This window comes from Rutilus rutilus, assembly GCF_951802725.1.
Source record: "Rutilus rutilus genome assembly, chromosome: 14".
Classification (NCBI taxonomy): domain Eukaryota; kingdom Metazoa; phylum Chordata; class Actinopteri; order Cypriniformes; family Leuciscidae; genus Rutilus; species Rutilus rutilus.
The window spans coordinates 4,503,893-4,527,582 of record NC_140219.1 but is presented as its reverse complement, the minus strand read 5'-3'; the positions used below and the strand labels follow the sequence as shown (position 1 = coordinate 4,527,582).

The window sequence follows — 23,690 nt, the reverse complement described above, 5'->3', positions numbered from 1 at the left end:
CCATTATTTTATTCAAAGAGCTTACAGTTAGCCTTTTTGGTCACATTTAAAGAGAAATAAATCTGAAACTGACTTGTTCTTTTGACTAATCCTTTTGTCGAGCGCATTTTAACGTTTTTTCTAACATCTCTTTTTGTGCCTATATTGATTCGGATTTTTGTAATCGAATCTATGACAAAATATTGCTGTTTTATGTCATTTTGCTTTCTCTCATCGATGTCTCATTTATGTGAAATGTGGCTTATAAGGGAAATTTTATTCCGACGTCAACAGTTTTTAAATACCATTTAAGTAGGAATGGGAATAGCGTTGAGCGGGTTTTACTGTCGCTGTCCGTGGTGCTGCATCCGCATTTATTCTTGACGTTTGGGTATTTTGCACATAAATAATGTAGCCTTCTGTACCGTTTTTTTTTTTTATGTTGTTGTTATTTTATTTATCTCTCAGTCTTCAGTTAATGTCTCTGCTTGTTCTTGTTTCTCAAAATAATTCAGCATATGCAAGTTCGGTGTACATTCCAAGCACTTAATTCTGTCAAGAGATTAAAAAAATTAATAAAAATAGATCATGCAGTTTTTTATTTTAACTCACAGTGTCGCTGTTCACCTGCAAAACCCTTAGACTTAAGTACACATCTCTCCACCCTGCTTCTGATGTCATACACAGGGCTTTTAAGCTCGCCTCATTGTAGAACATCGTCGACGGAGACTGCCTCATATACTGTACTTCTGTCTACATTTCTAAATTTAGATTTACATGTATTGTTTTCCTTTACATGTATATTGTTGTGTTCCTGGATTTAATTGCTTAGGAATTTCAAACGTTCTGCTTTGCTGCTGAGATGTTTGGCCTTTTGTTCTTCGTGCTGATGGCGCACACCGCTTATGGAGACGTGAGCTATTCTTTCCCGGAGGAGATGAAACGCGGATCTGTGATTGGAAATATAGCAAAGGATCTCGGGCTCGATGTGAACAGACTGTCATCTAGTAATGCTCGGATTGATACTGAAGGTAACAGAAAACGATACTGTGACATTAATCTGAATACTGGAGAACTGACCATAGCGGAGAGAATCGACAGAGAGGGACTTTGTGGAAAGAAAGCTTCATGCGTTTTGAAGCAGGAACTCGTGTTAGAAAACCCTTTGGAACTGCATCGATTTATTCTCAATATTCAGGACATAAACGATAATTCACCACAATTCAAACAAACTCTAATCAATTTCGAAATTAGTGAATCTGCAGACAAAGAATCTCGTTATTTATTAGAAGAGGCTCATGATTCTGATATTGGAATGAATTCAGTGCAGTCATATATACTTCAAAATAATGAAAATTTTCTCCTTAATGTAGTTACCAGGGCAAATGGAAGAAAATATGGCGAGCTCGTTCTTAATAAAGAGTTGGATCGTGAGCAGCAGAAAGAGGTGACTTTAATTCTTACTGCGGTAGACGGCGGGACTCCACCGAGATCAGGGACTGTAGCCATACACGTCACTGTGCTGGATGCTAATGATAATGCTCCAGTCTTTAGTCAGGCCGTCTATAAAGTCAGTATGCCTGAAAATTCTCCTGTAGATACTGTAGTGGTGACAGTGAGCGCTACTGATGCTGACGAGGGACAAAATGGAGAAGTAACATATGAATTTGGTCATTTGACTGAAAACCACCTGCAAACATTTTCGCTGGATCCATTGTCTGGGGAGATTAAAATAACGGGGCTTATTGATTATGAGGAGGAAAGCTCAATTGAACTTACAATTCAAGGTAAAGATGCTCAAGGGTTAGCCAGTTATTCTACTGTATTAGTTGATGTTGTTGATACAAACGATAATGTCCCTATTATTATGATTAAATCTCTTAAAATCCCCATTCCCGAGAACGCGTTACCCGGTACAGAGGTTGGCATCATTAATGTTCAGGACAGAGACTCTGAGAATAACGGACAGGTGCGCTGCTCCATTCAGCAAAACGTCCCATTTAAACTCGTACCTTCAATCAAAAATTACTATTCTCTGGTGACCACAGGTGAATTAGACCGCGAGCTGCTCTCTGATTATAATATTACAATTACTGCTACTGATGAGGGCTCTCCGCCTTTATCTTCCTCTAAGAATATTCACTTGACTGTAGCTGACGTTAATGATAATCCACCTGTATTTGAGGAGCAGAATTACAGAGCACATGTGCAAGAAAATAACAAACCGGGCTCCTCTATTTGTTCAGTATCAGCTACAGACCCGGACTGGAGACAGAATGGCACTGTAGTTTATTCTCTGTTGTCCTCTGATGTCAATGGCGCACCGGTGTCCTCCTTTCTATCCATTAACGGAGACACCGGGGTCATTCATGCCGTGAGGTCGTTTGATTACGAACAGATGAAGAGCTTTAAAGTGCTCGTGTTAGCCAGAGACAACGGTTCTCCTCCTCTGAGCAGCAACGTGACCGTGAGTGTCTTCATATCGGATGAGAATGACAACTCCCCTCAGATATTATACCCCTCTCTGGAAGGAAACTCCTTCATGACCGAGATGGTCCCCAAAGCTGCGCAGGCGGGCTCCCTGGTCTCCAAGGTGATCGCCGTGGACGCGGATTCTGGACAGAACGCGTGGCTCTCGTATCACATTATTAAAGCGACTGATCCGGGACTTTTCACTATCGGTGTCCACAGCGGGGAGATCAGGACGCAGCGGGACATTTCTGAACCTGACAGCATGAAACAGAACCTTATTGTGTCCGTGAGAGATAACGGACTGTCCTCTCTCTCAGCCACGTGCGCGCTGTATTTACTCATATCAGATAACTTGGCTGAAGTTCCAGAACTGAAAGACATGTCTCATGACGAGAGCAGCTCCAAACTGACGTTTTATTTGATCATCGCGCTGGTGTCCGTTTCTACTTTCTTCCTGACCTTCATCATCATCATCCTGGCCGTGAGGTTTTGTCGCAGGAGAAAGCCCAGACTGTTGTTTGATGGAGCTGTAGCCATTCCCAGCGCCTATCTCCCTCCAAATTACGCAGAGGTGGAGGGCGCGGGAACTCTCCGCAGCACTTACAATTATGACGCGTACCTGACCACGGGCTCGCGCACTAGTGACTTCAAGTTCGTCAGATCTTATAATGAGGGCACACTGACTGCTGACCTGACTCTGAAAAAGACTCAGTCCGCTGTAGATGATCTTGAAGGACTTGATGCGGATATCAACGATTCGTTTCAGGTAGGACTAAAAAAGTATTTATTTTTAATGGTCTGGACTTCCATATTAAGTGTGTCAAATTTGTTCAAAGTTGACCGCTTTCACTGCCAATAGTCTCTTTAAAGACCAAAACTGTCTGACTCATTCAAATGCTTTATTTTATGCACATGGACATGTTTGAAAGTCATTTTTTAATATTTTTTTAAGGCTACATTTAATAGAATTCTTTAAAAAAAAAATATATATATATATATATATATATATATATTTTTTTTTTTTTTTTTTTTTTTTTTTTTTTCATGTATGGTCGGTTTTAAGATATGAGGCGTCACGAATTATGCATTTCTGCTAAGTTTCATTTGACTCATTCAAGTGGTCTTTTGCAGGTGCGACATTTCAGGGTCAATTTCACGTCTGAAAAGTAGCTACATTTATTGTCGGTTTGCGCAAGTGTTTACAGTACATCACCGGCCCACGACCTGGAAACGAAATTTGATAGGTTGCACAAGCAAGCTAATTCGCTTGGGATTGTAGTCAATTCTTGTGGAGGCACATTTTCCCTGAAAATAATACAATACATATTTGGTTTTAAAAGGGGTTTCAGAAATATTAATGATCAATAGAGCTTATTTAATCTGGCCCAGGATAAACGAATGTGATCCAACGCAATGTGGATCATTAATAAAGCTATATTAATTTACCTAGTTTTAGCTTGTGTCACATGTTGTCTCTGTGTAAAAAAGGTTTATAAATGGCTTTACATTTTTATGTAAGTATTGTTTTATAAGCGCCAATACACTCGAATATGAAGTTTAATAGAAAGGCTTTTTTTTTTATTTGCTGTCCATGCTGTAGTAGAGGAAGTGTGTGTGTGTGTGTGTGTGTCCGTGTGTCCACAAAGATGGTAATATTCTAAATCCTTGTCCTTGTGGGAACATGTTTTGGTCTCCATGATGAAAACAACTTATGAATCATACTAAGTGATGTTGCTGTTTTTAAGAAGTTTTATTTTTTTTCCTTTTTAGTTATTATCCTTTATATGAAACTGGCTTATAAAGAAAATTTAATTCCGATGTCAGCAATTTAACTATTTTATTTTAGCCGAATTGGAAATGGCATATTACAGGTTTTTCATGTTGCTGTCCATGGTGCTTAACTGTTGCACTGCACTGGTGCCCCCCATATACGATGTAGTTCATAGCTTTCTGTTGTCTTTGTTTTTGTTTTTGTTTTTAAATACTGAAGGCCTAAATGCTGTGGTAAATTCGATCTCCAATTCTTCAGAGAATGTTGCTGCTGCCTCTGGTTTTGAAAAAAAATATTTATATAAGTAAATCTGTTCAGTGTATGTAGGCTACGTTCTGACGCTTAATCCTGTGAAAGATATGATTCTTATGCAGTTTTTGCTTTTAACTCATAGTGTCGCTGTTCACCTACAAAACAATGTGTGTCTTCAGCACACATCTCTCCACCCTGCTTCTGATGATGTCATACACTGGGCTGCGAGATCGTCTCGTTCTAAAAAATCGTCGAATGTGACTGGTCTTTTTTTATTATTTAGTTTCACGTGTTCTCTTTAACATTTTAACTGTTGCATTACTGGAATTACTTTCTGCTGAATTTCCCAAGCATTTCAAAGGTTGCTGCTGAGATGTTTGGCCTTTTGTTCTTCGTGCTGATGGCGCACACCGCTTATGGAGACGTGAGCTATTCTTTCCCGGAGGAGATGAAACGCGGATCTGTGATTGGAAATATAGCAAAGGATCTCGGACTCGATGTGAACAGACTGTCTTCTCGTAAGGCTCGCATTGATACTGAAGGTAACAGAAAACGATTCTGCGACATAAATCTGACAACGGGAGATTTGATAGTGGCCGATCGGATAGATAGAGAGGGGCTTTGTAAGGAGAGGCTTTCTTGTGTGCTTAATTTCGAATTTGTATTAGAAAATCCTTTGGAATTGCATCGCGTTGTCCTACAAATCCAAGACATTAATGATAATACGCCAATATTTCCCAAAGATGTAATCAATCTAGAAATAAGTGAAAGTGCCGATAAAGGTGCTCGTTTTCGTGTCATTGAGGCTCGTGATGCGGATGTCGGCCACAATTCAGTGCAAACATTCATTTTAGAGAGAAATTTAAATTTTGTTTTAGCAGTGAATTCAAAAACAGATGGAGGCAAGTATGTCGAGTTAGTGTTGGATAAAGAGTTGGATCGTGAGCAGCAGAAAGAGGTGACTTTAATTCTTACTGCGGTAGACGGCGGGACTCCACCGAGATCAGGGACTGTAGCCATACACGTCACTGTGCTGGATGCTAATGATAATGCTCCAGTCTTTAGTCAGGCCGTCTATAAAGTCAGTCTGCCTGAAAATTCTCCTGTAGATACTGTAGTGGTGACAGTGAGCGCTACTGATGCTGACGAGGGACAAAATGGGCAAGTGACTTATGAATTTGGTCATTTATCCGAATATGCAAAAGAATCTTTTTCATTGGATCATCAGAGTGGACAAATTTCCGTGAAAGGCCCAATAGATTTTGAAGATGAATCAAGATATGAAATTATTGTGGAGGCTAAGGATGGGTATGGCCTTTCTTCAGACACAAAAGTGGTTATAGAAATTACTGACATAAATGACAATTCCCCCAGTCTTATAATCAAATCACTAAATAGTCCCGTTCCCGAGAACGCGTTACCCGGTACAGAGGTTGGCATCATTAATGTTCAGGACAGAGACTCTGAGAATAACGGACAGGTGCGCTGCTCCATTCAGCAAAACGTCCCATTTAAACTCATTCCTTCAATCAAAAACTACTATTCTCTGGTGACCACAGGTGAATTAGACCGCGAGCTGCTCTCTGATTATAATTTTACAATCACTGCTACTGATGAGGGCTCTCCGCCTTTATCTTCCACTAAGAATATTCACTTGACTGTGGCTGACGTGAATGATAATCCACCTGTATTTGAGGAGCAGAATTACAGAGCTCATGTGCAAGAAAATAACAAACCGGGCTCCTCTATTTGTTCAGTATCAGCTACAGACCCGGACTGGAGACAGAATGGCACTGTAGTTTATTCTCTGTTGTCCTCTGATGTCAATGGCGCACCGGTGTCCTCCTTTCTGTCCATTAACGGAGACACCGGGGTCATTCATGCCGTGAGGTCGTTTGATTACGAACAGATGAAGAGTTTCAAAGTGCTCGTGTTAGCCAGAGACAACGGTTCTCCTCCTCTGAGCAGTAACGTGACCGTGAGTGTCTTCATATCGGATGAGAATGACAACTCCCCTCAGATATTATACCCCTCTCCGGAAGGAAACTCCTTCATGACCGAGATGGTTCCCAAAGCTGCGCAGGCGGGCTCCCTGGTCTCCAAGGTGATCGCCGTGGACGCGGATTCTGGACAGAACGCGTGGCTCTCGTATCACATTATTAAAGCGACTGATCCGGGACTTTTCACTATCGGTGTCCACAGCGGGGAGATCAGGACGCAGCGGGACATTTCTGAATCTGACAGCATGAAACAGAACCTTATTGTGTCCGTGAGAGATAACGGACAGCCCTCTCTCTCAGCCACGTGCGCGTTGTATTTACTCATATCAGATAACTTGGCTGAAGTTCCAGAACTGAAAGACATGTCTCATGACGAGAGCAGCTCCAAACTGACGTTTTATTTGATCATCGCGCTGGTGTCCGTTTCCACTTTCTTCCTGACCTTCATCATCATCATCCTGGCCGTGAGGTTTTGTCGCAGGAGAAAGCCCAGACTGTTGTTTGATGGAGCTGTAGCCATTCCCAGCGCCTATCTCCCTCCAAATTACGCAGAGGTGGAGGGCGCGGGAACTCTCCGCAGCACTTACAATTATGACGCGTACCTGACCACGGGCTCGCGCACTAGTGACTTCAAGTTCATCAGGTCTTATAATGAGGGCACACTGACTGCTGACCTGACTCTGAAAAAGACTCAGTCCGCTGTGGATGATCTTGAAGGGCTTGATGCGGAAATGAACGATTCCTTTCAGGTAGGACTAACTTTTTTTTTAAATAAGTTGTAATATTTATTTGTGTTCTGATTTCATTGGCGAACGACTTAATTTAAAATAAATAAATAAAAATACGTGGCTCACTCAAGTTATATTTGTAGACTTGAACATTTTAGAGGGTAATTTTTAAATCTGAAAAGCAGTGTTTTCCTAAAATAATTTATTTACACAATCAAGTTTTTTTTGTGTGTGTAATTTTGTAAATCATGGCCAAAATGTGCGAAACTACTTCTGAACATGTACAATGTTTGATATTAGTCATATTTTTTCACAAAGAAAATGTTTTAAAGGGATTTCAGAAATGTTAACAGTTCAGATTAAATGGCTCAAACTCATGTAATGTGATCAGATGCGGTGTGAATAGTTGGTGAGTTTCTCTATATTTCTTTTCTTTTTTTTTTTTTGGCGCATTTAATATATATATATATATATATTCTATTTGCTGTCCATGGTGCTCTACAGACAGTGTCTTTTGCTGGTGAGGTTTTGCTCTATACTGTGTCTATATACACAGTCCTTTTCTCTTTTTTTTTAACAGATGTTCTTGCAAATCGAGCTTGTTCTCTTTTAAATTCTACGAGAATATTTGGTTGTTCCGGGCCATTGATATTGTGAAGTCATTTCATGAGTTGTATCCAAGTTTTGCCATTTATTGTCAGAGTTATTCAAGTTTCCCAATTTAACTCTGTTGTTGTTTACCAGTGCCACCGTTGGCATTCACATTGTTTCTCTCCACTCACGGTGTTCATATTCAGGACTGACATCACAGTCCGCTCACTGTAGACAACAGGTGATGTTGAGCGGTTACCTACATTTTTGTGCTATTATATAGACCATGAACTAGATTCAAGCATTTGCGATGTCTTGTACAAGTGTATTCTTTATAAATTGGTTAAATTTGTGTTCTTGTGATCTTGAAGGACATAATGCGGACATGAGTGACTCTTTAAAGTAGGACTAACGAATACTTTCTTTAGATAAATAGTTATGGACTGTGTTTACAGATTAAATGTGTATGCCTATTTGTCATTTATTTGACTGCTTTCATTGACAACAGACTCTTTAAAATAGCAAGATCACGCGGCTCATTCAAATGCTTTTAAACGCATGAACATTTATGAGGTTCAGTTTAAAGTCTTAAATATAGTTAAATTAGTCTAGTTTATTTTATTTATTTATTTATTTATTTATTTGCTCATGTATGATCAATTGTAAGTCATTTACCATGTTTCACGAGTCGTCTTACTATTGAGTTTTGCATTATTTTTTCGTCAGTAGCATTTTTTTTTTTTTTTTTTTGAAGAGCTTATAACCTATCTGTTGGTGCCATTTTTAATACATCTAAAACTGACTCGTTCTGTTGAGCTCATTTTATCTTTTTATTTTTCTTTCTAATTGTTACTTTTTTGCCTTTCAATGGATACGGATATTAATCGAATCTATGACAAAATGTTGCTGTTTTATGTGATTTTAAGTTTATCTCATCGATGTCTCCTTTATGTGAAATATGTCTTTAAAGGCAAATAAATTCCGATGTCAGCAATTTTTTTAAATGTCATTTAGGTAGAAATGGAAATAGCATTGATCAGGTTTTACTGTCGCTGTCCGTGGTGCTGCACCGGAATTTATCCTTGGTGTTTTTTTTTTGTTGTTTGTTTGTTTGTTTTTTTTGCTTCTAAATAATGTTACAATCTAAACCGCTGTTTTTACTTTAGTACCTTAAATGTTGTGGTTTTATATTTATCTTCCAGGCTTCAGTGAATGTCGCTGCTTGTTCTTGTTTCTCAAAATAATTAAGTATATAACCAAGTTAGGTGTACATTCCAGCACTTAATTTTGTCAAAAGATACAAATATCATGCAGTTTCTTCTTTTAACTCATAGTGTCGCTGTTCACCTGAAAAACGATGTGTGTGTTCAGTACAGATCTCTCCACCCTTCTTCTGATGTCATTCACAGGGCTTCAAGCTCGTCTCATTATCGAAATCGTCGACGGAGACTGCCTCATAAATTGTACTTCTGCCCACACTCGTAATTTAGATTTACATTTATGTTTTCCTTTTACATGTATATTGTTGTGTTCCTGGATTTAATTGCTTAGGCGTTTCAAACGTTCTGCGTTTTTGCTGAGATGTTTGGCCTTTTGTTCTTCGTGCTGATGGCGCACACCGCTTATGGAGACGTGAGCTATTCTTTCCCGGAGGAGATGAAACGCGGATCTGTGATTGGAAATATAGCAAAGGATCTCGGACTCGATGTGAACAGGCTGTCATCTCGTAAGGCTCGCATTGATACTGAAGGTAACAGAAAACGATACTGTGACATTAATCTAAATACTGGAGAACTGACCGTTGCGGAGAGAATCGACAGAGAAGAGATTTGTAATGACGGGCTTTCCTGTGCTCTAAATTTTGAATTAGTTCTAGAACACCCATTGGAGATACACCGTGTCACTATAAAAATACAAGATATTAATGATAACACGCCAACATTTCCTAAAGACACGATAAAGCTTGAGATAAGTGAGAATGCTGATAAAGGCGCTCGGTTCCGCGTGAATGAGGCGCATGATGCTGACATAGGACAGAACGGAGTACAAAGCTATTCGATTGAAAATAATAACCATTTTCTTTTATCTGTAAGTACAAAGGCGGATGGTGGCAAAAATATTGAGTTAGTGTTAGACAAAGAGTTGGATCGTGAGCAACAGAAAGAGGTGACTTTAATTCTCACTGCGGTAGACGGCGGGACTCCACCGAGATCAGGGACTGTAGCCATACACGTCACTGTGCTGGATGCTAATGATAATGCTCCAGTCTTTAGTCAGGCCGTCTATAAAGTCAGTCTGCCTGAAAATTCTCCTGTAGATACTGTAGTGGTGACAGTGAGCGCTACTGATGCTGACGAGGGACAAAATGGGCAAGTGACCTATGAGTTCAGCCGAATTTCGAGAATTGCGAACGTACTATTCACTCTAGATCAAAACAATGGAGAGATAAAAGTTAAAGGCCCCATTGATTTTGAGGAAGCATTAAGGTATGAAATGCTTATTGAGGGAAAGGATGCCTTTGGTCTTTCTTCGGACACTAAAGTAATTGTAGAAATTACAGATGTTAATGACAATTCTCCAATTATAGTGATTAAGTCTCTGAATAGCCCCGTTCCCGAGAACGCGTTACCCGGTACAGAGGTTGGCATCATTAATGTTCAGGACAGAGACTCTGAGAATAACGGACAGGTGCGCTGCACTATTCAGCAAAACGTCCCGTTTAAACTCGTACCTTCCATCAAAAATTACTATTCTCTGGTGACCACAGGTGAATTAGACCGCGAGCTGTTCTCTGATTATAATATTACAATCACTGCTACTGATGAGGGCTCTCCGCCTTTATCTTCCACTAAGAATATTCACTTGACTGTAGCTGACGTGAATGATAATCCACCTGTATTTGAGGAGCAGAATTACAGAGCTCACGTGCAAGAAAATAACAAACCGGGCTCCTCTATTTGTTCAGTATCAGCTACAGACCCGGACTGGAGACAGAATGGCACTGTAGTTTATTCTCTGTTGTCCTCTGATGTCAATGGCGCACCGGTGTCCTCCTTTCTATCCATTAACGGAGACACCGGGGTCATTCATGCCGTGAGGTCGTTTGATTACGAACAGATGAAGAGTTTCAAAGTGCTCGTGTTAGCCAGAGACAACGGTTCTCCTCCTCTGAGCAGTAACGTGACCGTGAGTGTCTTCATATCGGATGAGAATGACAACTCTCCTCAGATATTATACCCCTCTCCGGAAGGAAACTCCTTCATGACCGAGATGGTTCCCAAAGCTGCGCAGGCGGGCTCCCTGGTCTCCAAGGTGATCGCCGTGGACGCGGATTCTGGACAGAACGCGTGGCTCTCGTATCACATTATTAAAGCGACTGATCCGGGACTTTTCACTATCAATGTCCACAGCGGGGAGATCAGGACGCAGCGGGACATTTCTGAACCTGACAGCATGAAACAGAACCTTATTGTGTCCGTGAGAGATAACGGACAGCCCTCTCTCTCAGCCACGTGCGCGTTGTATTTACTCATATCAGATAACTTGGCTGAAGTTCCAGAACTGAAAGACATGTCTCATGACGAGAGCAGCTCCAAACTGACGTTTTATTTGATCATCGCGCTGGTGTCCGTTTCCACTTTCTTCCTGACCTTCATCATCATCATCCTGGCCGTGAGGTTTTGTCGCAGGAGAAAGCCCAGACTGTTGTTTGATGGAGCTGTAGCCATTCCCAGCGCCTATCTCCCTCCAAATTACGCAGAGGTAGAGGGCGCGGGAACTCTCCGCAGCACTTACAATTATGACGCGTACCTGACCACGGGCTCGCGCACTAGTGACTTCAAGTTCATCAGATCTTATAATGAGGGCACACTGACTGCTGACCTGACTCTGAAAAAGACTCAGTCCGCTGTGGATGATCTTGAAGGACTTGATGCGGAAATGAACGATTCCTTTCAGGTAGGACTAACAAAGTTTTTTTTTTTTTTTTTTTTTTTTTCATGGCCTGGGATTCCATATTAAATATTTGTGTACAAAGTAACTGCTTTGATTGGCAACAGGCTCTTTAAAAGATCACGTGGAGATTCTCTGAAGGCGAAGTTGATGACAGAAAAGTAGCTACAGTCATTGGAATGTTTATAAATACTTTTTTAGATTTTCTCGTCATGTTATAAATTTTAAGTCAAGAATGCTTGGTTCACGAATTAATTCACGAATCTAGTTTTACGTATTAGCATTTTTATTTTTTCTTGTCGTTTTCCTTTCTCTTTCCCTGCCTCTAATCTTTCTAAAGTCAAAGAACTTTCTTCGTCCTTTTGGAAGTTTTTTTATTTATTTTTATTTATTTATTATTTATTGTTATCTGAGACAGCATGCTCTCTGATAACGACGTCGTTTTTCATTGATTCTCGGTTTTAAGTCATGCGATATGGCTTGTCTCTGTGTATTATCATCATCATGTTTATTATCGTTTTTTATTGGTGACTGAGGCCTTGATATCGAAAGGATTAACGACCTTTGCAAATTGTTTAGAAAGTTAAAACAATTGAATAACGGAACTTGTTTGAACTTTTTTCATGTTAATTTGCTTTTAAATTCTATAATTCTTTCTGCCTTCTCTGTAACGTAACAAGAAAGTACTTTTTAGAAATAATTCTGTAACTTTTGCATTAGGCTACTTTCATCATGGTGTTCTTAATATGACATTTTTTAGCAGCTTCATTTACGTAGACTTAATTACACAAACTTTTAAAAAGCCTGTTTGGCGTTAACTTGCCTATGAAATAGTTATTGGAGTGCAGGACAGTGTATCGTGTTTTTTTATGTAGTACTACACAGTCTTTCTTTTAAAGGGATACTCCACTTTAAAATGAAAATTCTGTCATCATATACTCACCCTCATGTTGTTTCAATCATTTATGAATTTCTTTCTTCTGCTGAACAGAAAGGAAGATACTTAGAAGAATATCAGTAACCAGACAGCCTGGTTACTGACATTCTTCTAAATATCTTACTTTCTGTTCAGCAGAAGAAAGAAATTCATACAGGTTTGAAACAACATGAGGGTGAGTATATGATGACAGAATATTCATTTTAAAGTGGAGTATCCCTTTAACAACGATTTGATTTACAGATTTTATATGTATTTGTGTTCTAAACTTAGTGCTTTCTTTGGCAGCAGACTCTGTTCTTGACAGATCTTTAATCTCTTTCATGTACTTTTATTGTAGTATATGAGTGACATTTTGACAACAGAGATGTACCATGAGTTAAGTTGTCTTCAAATTTTTTACTTTTTTTTTTTTTTTTTCATGTGGGCAGTTTTAAGTCATGAGGCATGATTCACAAATGTATGTGTTTTTACTTATTTGGGTGCTTGCATTTTTCTCCCCACTAACTACTGTTTTGGATTTAAATAGGTTAAAAGTTGATTGTTGGTGATCTTTAGAGGTCAGAAATCTAATTTTTGCTTGATTCTGTTGAATAAACCATCTTTTTTATTTATATTATCTTTCATATTTTTTTAGATCATTAGTAGGCTATGTTTCCGTGGATTCTGATCTTTGTAATTGAATCTATGAATGTTGATATTTTAAGTAGTTTGACGTTTTCTCTCATGATGTCTCCTTTATATATTGATGATTTATAGATTGAATTAAAGTCTGATGACAGAAATATGGCATTTAAGTGTAGTTGTGTCTTTGTAGTCTGTTTGGAAATAGCATAGAGCTGGTTTTCCCTGTCGCTGTCCGTGGTGCTGCACTAGCGTTTACTCTTGGTCTTTGAGCGTGTTGCTCTTTCCTCTCCTATATTATACCTCACACCACTTTATCAGGCTATAGCTTTTGTTTATTGTTTTAATAATACACATACTGTGGTCGTATTTATCTCACTCTTCATAAAATGTTGCTGCTGGCCTTTGTTTTGCTGAACAATTTTAACAAGAGTTCTTTATATGATGCGACACTTAATCCAGTCAGATATGTATAGAATTTGTATGTAGTTTCTTCTTTTTAACTCACAGTGTCGCTGTTTACCTGCAAAACAATGTGTGTGTTCAGTACACATCTCTCCACCCTGCTTCTGATGTCATACACAGTTTCAAGCTCGTCTTGTTATAGAAAATCGTCGACGGTGAGCGAAGGACTATTTCAGACATTGGATTATTTGTGCAATTATGCTTCTTTTACATGTTACTTGTATATCTGGATTTAATTTCTGAACAATTTCTGAAACATTTTAAATGTTCTGCTTTGCTGGCGAGATGTTTGGCCTTTTGTTCTTCGTGCTGATGGCGCACACCGCTTATGGAGACGTGAGCTATTCTTTCCCGGAGGAGATGAAACGCGGATCTGTGATTGGAAATATAGCAAAGGATCTCGGGCTCGATGTGAACAGACTGTCATCTCGTAAGGCTCGCATTGATACTGAAGGTAACAGAAAACGATACTGTGACATTAATCTGAATACTGGAGATCTGACCGTAGCGGAGAGAATCGACAGAGAAGAGATTTGTGGAAAGAAAGCTTTGTGTGTTATTAATCAGGAAATGGTGCTGGAAAATCCTTTAGAACTACATCGCTTTATTCTCAATATTGAGGACATAAATGATAATTCACCACAGTTCAAACAAAGTGTAATAAAATTCGAAATACAGGAATCAGCGGTCAAAGGTTCTCGTTATTTATTAGATGAGGCCCACGATGCAGATATTGGTATGAATTCAGTGCAGTCATATACACTTCAAAACAATGAACACTTTCTTCTTAGTGTATTAACGCGTTCAAATGGAAGAAAATATGGCGAGCTCGTTCTCAATAAAGAGTTGGATCGTGAGCAGCAGAAAGAGGTGACTTTAATTCTTACTGCGGTAGACGGCGGGACTCCACCGAGATCAGGGACTGTAGCCATACACGTCACTGTGCTGGATGCTAATGATAATGCTCCAGTCTTTGGTCAGGCCGTCTATAAAGTCAGTCTGCCTGAAAATTCTCCTGTAGATACTGTAGTGGTGACAGTGAGCGCTACTGATGCTGACGAGGGACAAAATGGAGAAGTCATGTATGAATTTGGTCATTTATCCGAACGCCTTCTGGAAATATTTTCTCTTAATTCGTTGTCTGGGGAGATTAAATTTACAGGACTCATTGATTATGAGGAGGAGAATTTAATTGAGCTTCCAATTCAAGCCAAAGATGGACAAGGGTTAGCGAGTCATGGTACAGTAATAATAGATGTTATTGATGTCAATGATAACAGCCCTATAATAGTAATTAGCTCTCTTAACAGTCCCGTTCCCGAGAACGCGTTACCCGGTACAGAGGTTGGCATCATTAATGTTCAGGACAGAGACTCTGAGAATAACGGACAGGTGCGCTGCTCCATTCAGCAAAACGTCCCATTTAAACTCGTACCTTCAATCAAAAACTACTATTCTCTGGTGACCACAGGTGAATTAGACCGCGAGCTGCTCTCTGATTATAATATTACAATCACTGCTACTGATGAGGGCTCTCCGCCTTTATCTTCCACTAAGAATATTCACTTGACTGTAGCTGACGTGAATGATAATCCACCTGTATTTGAGGAGCAGAATTACAGAGCTCATGTGCAAGAAAATAACAAACCGGGCTCCTCTATTTGTTCAGTATCAGCTACAGACCCGGACTGGAGACAGAATGGCACTGTAGTTTATTCTCTGTTGTCCTCTGATGTCAATGGCGCACCGATGTCCTCCTTTCTATCCATTAACGGAGACACCGGGGTCATTCATGCCGTGAGGTCGTTTGATTACGAACAGTTGAAGAGTTTTAAAGTGCTCGTGTTAGCCAGAGACAACGGTTCTCCTCCTCTGAGCAGTAACGTGACCGTGAGTGTCTTCATATCGGATGAGAATGACAACTCCCCTCAGATATTATACCCCTCTCCGGAAGGAAACTCCTTCATGACCGAGATGGTTCCCAAAGCTGCGCAGGCGGGCTCCCTGGTCTCCAAGGTGATCGCCGTGGACGCGGATTCTGGACAGAACGCGTGGCTCTCGTATCACATTATTAAAGCGACTGATCCGGGACTTTTCACTATCGGTGTCCACAGCGGGGAGATCAGGACGCAGCGGGACATTTCTGAACCTGACAGCATGAAACAGAACCTTATTGTGTCCGTGAGAGATAACGGACAGCCCTCTCTCTCAGCCACGTGCGCGTTGTATTTACTCATATCAGATAACTTGGCTGAAGTTCCAGAACTGAAAGACATGTCTCATGACGAGAGCAGCTCCAAACTGACGTTTTATTTGATCATCGCGCTGGTGTCCGTTTCCACTTTCTTCCTGACCTTCATCATCATCATCCTGGCCGTGAGGTTTTGTCGCAGGAGAAAGCCCAGACTGTTGTTTGATGGAGCTGTAGCCATTCCCAGCGCCTATCTCCCTCCAAATTACGCAGAGGTGGAGGGCGCGGGAACTCTCCGCAGCACTTACAATTATGACGCGTACCTGACCACGGGCTCGCGCACTAGTGACTTCAAGTTCATCAGATCTTATAATGAGGGCACACTGACTGCTGACCTGACTCTGAAAAAGACTCAGTCCGCTGTGGATGATCTTGAAGGGCTTGATGCGGAAATGAACGATTCCTTTCAGGTAGGACTAACAAAGAAATTAAATTTACTTTTTTTTAATGAACATTTTTTTTGTCTGACTGTTTAATACATGTATGGGTTCTTTTTTTCTTAACCACTTATTAGGTCCAATCAAACAACGTGAGTGCCTGACCTCAGTGATGCTCTTGTTTCTTGTTCTTTTTTTGTAATTTTTGTAATTTTTTATTTTTTTATGATTAATCCCCCCATTCAGTTCCCCTTAAGTCAAGTTTCTCTGCACCAGACACATTTGTTGCAACAAAGTTGAAATTACATTTGAAATTAATTCTCTAGAATATCATTCTATGTTGTAGCATTACGATTTGTTTTCGCAGAAATCACAAAAAAAAAAAAGAAAGAGGTTTTCAACATATTTCTGGCCATATTGTCTGTCTAGTATTTTTTTCTATCAGTATTTCTAGTTGGTGATTTGCATGGGCAATCTGCCAGCACTTTAAATGTCAAACCATTAGGTGTATAGCTTTTTCTTTACATTTGACTTTTTCTCAGTATCAGAAACTACTACATGTGTAGAGGAGCACTCAAAATAGATAATCCATTGCTTCAGTCTTTGATCCATAGTGGACAGTAAATGTTTACTCCATGCTTCATTATCTTAATACTGTTTTGTTTTTTTTATTCAATGATACATTCCAGTGTTTGATTATGAAAAGCATTAGCTCCATGGACAGCAAAGATGTGTAAGCTCGCACTAAATCGGCCCAAAGCCGGCATCCGAGCAGCGCGGAAGGTCTTAACGTGTTACTGTCTTTTCTCGAGGCAAAGTATTTTTTGATTAAATGCAATACATTTGAATATGTATTCTCTCGTTATTTCATCTGACTCCATAAATTAAAAGGTTTTAATGATATCTGTGGATCATTAATTATGAGCGAATGTTTGACTATTCCGTTTAACTCTTCAATGAAAATAATGTCAAAGTCAGTTAGAATAATCAAATGTAACAATTTATTATGTCAGGTAAATGTATCATGCCAATTTCATAATCAATTCAAAGATAATCGATACAAAACATCAAATGCTCTAGAATAGAGAGAAGATGCAAACCCAACATTCAAATACATGATGCTGAATTCTTTGAGGTCCTTCAACATCATGGGCTCATCTGAGGTACAGAAGGCCTCGAACTCCCTGCTGCATTTCATTATATAGACAACCCTTTCACATGGAAACATGTACTAACAAAAGAAATTTGCATTCAGAGGTTGCACCTTTTGGGGGTGTGTGACCATTTGTTTTGAGAGACCACCTTCTTTTGTAAGTCAGTTGTCTTTAAACTCTTAAAAACCTTATTACCTTTTGTTTTACTTATTGGAAATGAGACATTTGTACCTGTCGCACTATGACATTTTAAATGATACCAAATGTGAAAAATACTCTGTGATAATCATTCACATTAAACTATTCATTTTCTTGGGTGAATTCAGGTGATCATCTGAGCATGAGAGAGAGGGGGTGAGGGGAGAGGGAAAGAGATGTAGATTAGGATGACTCGGAGGTGAGACTTTCATCTCGATGGTGCACAAGGGCCAGTTCAAATGGTAATCTCCAGAGAGGTCCTTTTGTCCTCTCAGGGTCTGGTCGCCCCCGAAACAGACTGTCCGGCATTTTGCAATTTCTCAATTCTTACAGATGCAATATAAATAAATATTATATCACCATTTGTTCTAAGTGTGAGGTGCCTTAAATAAAAAATGGCACCAGAATATGGCCCTTCATTTAATATGCTTTGTTTGCTATTATTTTCAATTTAACTATTGTTTTTGGGTGTGGAAAACAAGCATTAAGACCAGGTATTATCCAGTCATCCACTCGAGTGTTGTGAAATTTTATAAAAATATGATACTTTTTACTCAGTTATTTACTTTCTGGTGTTTTTTTTTATAAAAAATACTGGCATCGCAGTTTTTATTCTAAATTGGGTCACACTTTATATTAGGTGTCCTTAACTACTGTGTACTTACATAAAATAAAAAAGTACAATGTACTTATTTTGTTCATGTTGCATTGCAAAACACTTGTGCTGCTATTGAGGAGGGATATACGGGTAAGGATAGGGACAGGTTTGGTGGTATAGGTAGGTTTAAGGATGGGTTAAGTTTTAAAGGAAGGCTCAACGGTGCAATTATATATGTAATTACAGAAATTAATTACAGCTGTAATTACATGCTGGTAATTTAAATTATATAAGTGCAATGTAAAAACATGTATATACACAATAAGTGCATCTTATCAAATGATTAAAATGTTAGTACATAGTTAAAGACAGCTAAAATAAAGTGGGGCCAAAAATTTTGATATTAGACATTGAAATCATTGGATGCAAATGTTGCTTTTAACTTTTGTTGTTGTTGTTGAAATTAGCTCTTCAGTTGTTTATTTTGATATTGTGACCGATACTCTTTTAACCAAGTGCAGGTGCTTGTCGGTCTGATGTTTTGATGTGCATCTTTCCAAAGTCCAGAGATTACTTGTTTGTTTAATAGATTTGTTTTGTTTCGTTTTTTATGAAATGCAGCCTTGGTACAGCATTAGTGGTGTTTTGCACACATGTATCATATAGCCTTTTCCTTTCTTTCTTGACACATTTTATTTGCATATGGAGTTGCTGTTATTTCATAAGAACTTTAAGTTAATGTCCTATCAATTCACTGTCATGGAATTTCAAACCATGCTAAAATGTCTCTCTCTGTTGAATATCTCTCTGTAGTAACTATTTCAACCCATTAATAGTACTGTCCGTGGTGCTTAACGAAAGAACTGTACTTGCTGACCGCCTTACTGCATACACTAGCTCTCAATAAATACGATACATATTACTTCTTCATATATCCTCCATAAACTGCAGACAATGTTATATAAGTAGTAAAAACTTACAACCATTCTTCCCTACAGCCTCATGGCGTCGCTGTATACCTTTGTAGAACAGACAAATAATATCCTCCCACCCACTTTTTCATTTATAAGAGGCTGTTTGCTGCAGAGAAGAGAGGAATAGTCGACTTTGTATATTTGACTCGTTTATTAATTGCATATGGGGTTTCCCTGTCATTTTGGCACATTTTTGGTTTTCACTGTCTCACTTTTTTCCACATAGAAGATATTTTGTGTTTCTTTCAGAATGCAGATAAACGCAGGATTTGTTTTACTGCTTTCACTCTGCTTTTGTGTCATGATGGCGCACACCGCTTATGGAGACGTGAGCTATTCTTTCCCGGAGGAGATGAAACGCGGATTTGTGATTGGAAATATAGCAAAGGATCTCGGACTCGATGTGAACAGACTTTCATCTCGTAAGGCTCGCATTGATACTGAAGGTAACAGAAAACGATACTGTGACATTAATCTGAATACTGGAGAACTGACCGTAGCGGAGAGAATCGACAGGGAGAGTCTTTGTGGAAAGAAAGCTTCATGCGTTCTGGAACAAGAACTTATGCTTGAGAATCCCTTAGAATTGCATCGAATTAGTCTACACATTGACGATATGAATGATAACGCTCCGCATTTTGACGAGGATGTAATCAGAATGGAAATCAGGGAATCGGCGAACAAAGGGGAAAGGTTTTTACTTGAGGAAGCGCACGATCCGGATGTAGGGAAGAATTCAGTTCAGTCTTACATTTTGGAAAGCAATGGGCATTTCGTTTTATATGTCAAATCAAACGATTTAGCAGGGAAATACTGTGAATTGGTATTAAATAAAGAGCTTGATCGTGAGCAGCAGAAAGAGGTGACTTTAATTCTTACTGCGGTAGACGGCGGGACTCCACCGAGATCAGGGACTGTAGCCATACACGTCACTGTGCTGGATGCTAATGATAATGCTCCAGTCTTTAGTCAGGCCGTCTATAAAGTCAGTCTGCCTGAAAACTCTCCTGTAGATACTGTAGTGGTGACAGTGAGCGCTACTGATGCTGACGAGGGACAAAATGGAAAGGTCACGTACGCATTTGGTCATGTTTCTGAGGAAGATAAGAGATTGTTCTTGCTAAATCGCAACACTGGAGAAATAACTGCTATCGGAACAATAGATTATGAGGAGAAATCAGCATATGAGTTACGTGTTTTAGCTAAAGATGCTGCAGGTTTAACATCGTATTCAATGGTAATGATAGAGATTACAGATGTTAATGACAATGCTCCGGTTATCATTAATAAGTCTCCGAATAGTCCCGTTCCCGAGAACGCGTTACCCGGTACAGAGGTTGGCATCATTAATGTGCAGGACAGAGACTCTGAGAGTAACGGACAGGTGCGCTGCTCCATTCAGCAAAACGTCCCATTTAAACTCGTACCTTCAATCAAAAATTACTATTCTCTGGTGACCACAGGTGAATTAGACCGCGAGCTGCTCTCTGATTATAATATTACAATCACTGCTACTGATGAGGGCTCTCCGCCTTTATCTTCCACTAAGAATATTCACTTGACTGTTGCTGACGTGAATGATAATCCACCTGTATTTGAGGAGCAGAATTACAGAGCTCATGTGCAAGAAAATAACAAACCGGGCTCCTCTATTTGTTCAGTATCAGCTACAGACCCGGACTGGAGACAGAATGGCACTGTAGTTTATTCTCTGTTGTCCTCTGATGTCAATGGCGCACCGGTGTCCTCCTTTCTATCCATTAACGGAGACGCCGGGGTCATTCATGCCGTGAGGTCGTTTGATTACGAACAGATGAAGAGTTTCAAAGTGCTCGTGTTAGCCAGAGATAACGGTTCTCCTCCTCTGAGCAGTAACGTGACCGTGAGTGTCTTCATATCGGATGAGAATGACAACTCCCCTCAGATATTATACCCCTCTCCAGAAGGAAACTCCTTCATGACCGAGATGGTTCCCAAAGCTGCGCAGGCGGGCTCCCTGGTCTCCAAGGTGATCGCCGTGGACGCGGATTCTGGACAGAACGCGTGGCTCTCGTATCACATTATTAAAGCGACTGATCCGGGACTTTTCACTATCGGTGTCCACAGCGGGGAGATCAGGACGCAGCGGGACATTTCTGAATCTGACAGCATGAAACAGAACGTTATTGTGTCCGTGAGAGATAACGGACAGCCCTCTCTCTCAGCCACGTGCGCGTTGTATTTACTCATATCAGATAACTTGGCTGAAGTTCCAGAACTGAAAGACATGTCTCATGACGAGAGCAGCTCCAAACTGACGTTTTATTTGATTATCGCGCTGGTGTCCGTTTCCACTTTCTTCCTGACCTTCATCATCATCATCCTGGCCGTGAGGTTTTGTCGGAGGAGAAAGCCCAGACTGTTGTTTGATGGAGCTGTGGCCATTCCCAGCGCCTATCTCCCTCCAAATTACGCAGAGGTGGAGGGCGCGGGAACTCTCCGCAGCACTTACAATTATGACGCGTACCTGACCACGGGCTCGCGCACTAGTGACTTCAAGTTCATCAGATCTTATAATGAGGGCACACTGACTGCTGACCTGACTCTGAAAAAGACTCAGTCCGCTGTGGATGATCTCGAAGGGCTTGATGCAGAAATGAGCGACTCGTTTCAGGTAGGACTAACAAAGTTTTTATGTTTTAATGGTCTGGCCTTCCATATTAAATGTGTATTTGCGTTCAAAGTTCAACTTTGTTTGGCAACAGGCTCTTAAAAAGATCACGTGGAGATTTTCTGAAGGTGAAGTTGATGTCAGAAAAGTAGCTACATTAATTGGTTTGTTTATAAATCATTTTTAGATTTTCTGGTCATGAGTTATCAATTGTAAGTCAAGATGATTCACGAATTAATTCACAAATATATTTTACATATTGGCGGTTTTTTTTTTTTTTTTTTTATTCTCCTTTCTCTTTACCTGCCTCTAAACTTAATAAAAAGTCAAAGAACTTGCTTCGTCCTTTTGGAAGCTTTTTTTGTTTTGTTATCTGAGTCAGCATGCTCTCTGATAACGACGTCTTTTTTCCTTGATTCTCCGTTTTAAGTCATGCGATATGGCTTGTCTCTGTGTATTATCATCATCATGTTTCATTACCGTTTTATATTGGTGACTGAGGCCTTGATATCGAAAGTATTGACAACATTTGCAAATTATTTAGAAAGTTACAAAAATTAAAAAATGGAACTTGTTTGAACTTTTCTTTTATGTTGATTTGCTTTTAAATTATAGAATTATTTCTGCCTTCTCTGTAACTTAATAAGAAATTACTTTGTAGAAATTATTCTGTAGCTTTTGCATTAGGCTACTTTCATCATAGTATCCTTAATATGAATTTGTTTAGCAGCTTCATTTTAGTAGACTTAATTACAAAAACTTGTAAAAGACCTGTGTGGCGTTAACTTGCGTATGAAATACATTGGAGTGCAGGACAGTGTATCTGTTTTTTGGGTAGTACTATCACAGTTGTTGTTGTTTTTTAAGAATAGTTTGATTTACAGATTTTATATGTATTTGTGTTCTGAACTAAGTGCTTTCATGGCAGCAGACTCTGTTCTTGACATATCTTTTGTCTCTTTCATGTACTTTTATTGTAGTATATGAGTGAAATTTTGACATGAGAGATGTATCATGAGTTAAGTTGTCTTCAATTTTAATTTTTATTTAATTTATTTTTTTGGTCATGTGGGCAGTTTTAAATCATGAGGTACTGTATGATTCACAAATCGATGTGTTTTTACTTATTTAGGTACTTATTTTTTTCCCTCTAGCTACTGTTTTGGATTTAAATAGGTTAAAAGTTGATTGTTGGTGATCTTTAGAGGTAAGAAATCTAATTCCTGCTTCACTCTTGAATAATCTTTCTTTCTAGCTTTTTTTTATTATTAGTTTTAAATATTTTTTGGATCATTAGTAGACTATGTGTGTCCGTGTATCCTGCTATTTGTAATATGATCTATGAATGTTAATATTTTAAGTAGTTTTACGTTTTCTCTCATCGATGTCTCCTTTATGCATTGATGGTATATAGATGGAATTAAAGTCGGATGACAGAAATATGCCATTAAGTGTGATTTTGTAAATGTCCAATAATGTCCTTGTATTCTGTTTGGAAATAGCATAGAGCTGGTTTTCCCTGTCGCTGTCCGTGGTGCTGCACTAGCGTTTACTCTGGTGTATGAGCGTGTTGCTCTTTCCTCTCCTATATTATACCTCACACAACTCTATCGTGCTACATCTTTTCTTTTCTTTTCTTTTCTTTTCTTTTCTTTTCTTTTCTTTTCTTTTCTTTTTTAATACTACACGTACTGTGGTCGTACTTCTCTCACACGCTT

The 23,690-nt window shown here is 39.4% G+C and overlaps 3 protein-coding genes across 6 annotated transcripts in view; all 3 read left to right on the top strand.

The window, feature by feature from the left end:
* Positions 1–23,690, top strand: part of LOC311303879 (protocadherin gamma-A11-like) — a gene marked incomplete at its 5' end in the record, with an annotated part of 224,513 nt that overhangs the window by 64,914 nt on the left and 135,909 nt on the right. The window contains one exon of one of the 4 annotated variants that reach the window (XM_084430620.1): positions 842–3,217. The exons of 2 other annotated variants lie outside the window; for them this stretch is intronic. In XM_084430620.1, the coding sequence (XP_084286746.1) occupies positions 842–3,217 (2,376 nt within the window). Of the gene's footprint in view, positions 1–841; positions 3,218–8,591; positions 11,751–23,690 lie in introns of those variants that run through there. One more of the 4 variants, XM_084430619.1, reaches the window with a different exon arrangement.
* LOC311304103 (protocadherin beta-15-like) lies at positions 4,093–8,182 on the top strand (the record flags this gene model as incomplete). Its single annotated transcript, XM_084430966.1, has 2 exons — positions 4,093–7,223; positions 8,165–8,182. Exons 1-2 carry the CDS (start codon positions 4,848–4,850, stop codon positions 8,180–8,182), a joined length of 2,394 nt encoding a protein of 797 aa, XP_084287092.1. The 5' UTR covers positions 4,093–4,847.
* Positions 14,049–22,976, top strand: LOC311304102 (protocadherin beta-16-like; the record flags this gene model as incomplete). Its single annotated transcript, XM_084430965.1, has 3 exons — positions 14,049–14,506; positions 20,051–21,975; positions 22,953–22,976. Exons 1-3 carry the CDS (start codon positions 14,056–14,058, stop codon positions 22,974–22,976), a joined length of 2,400 nt encoding a protein of 799 aa, XP_084287091.1. The 5' UTR covers positions 14,049–14,055.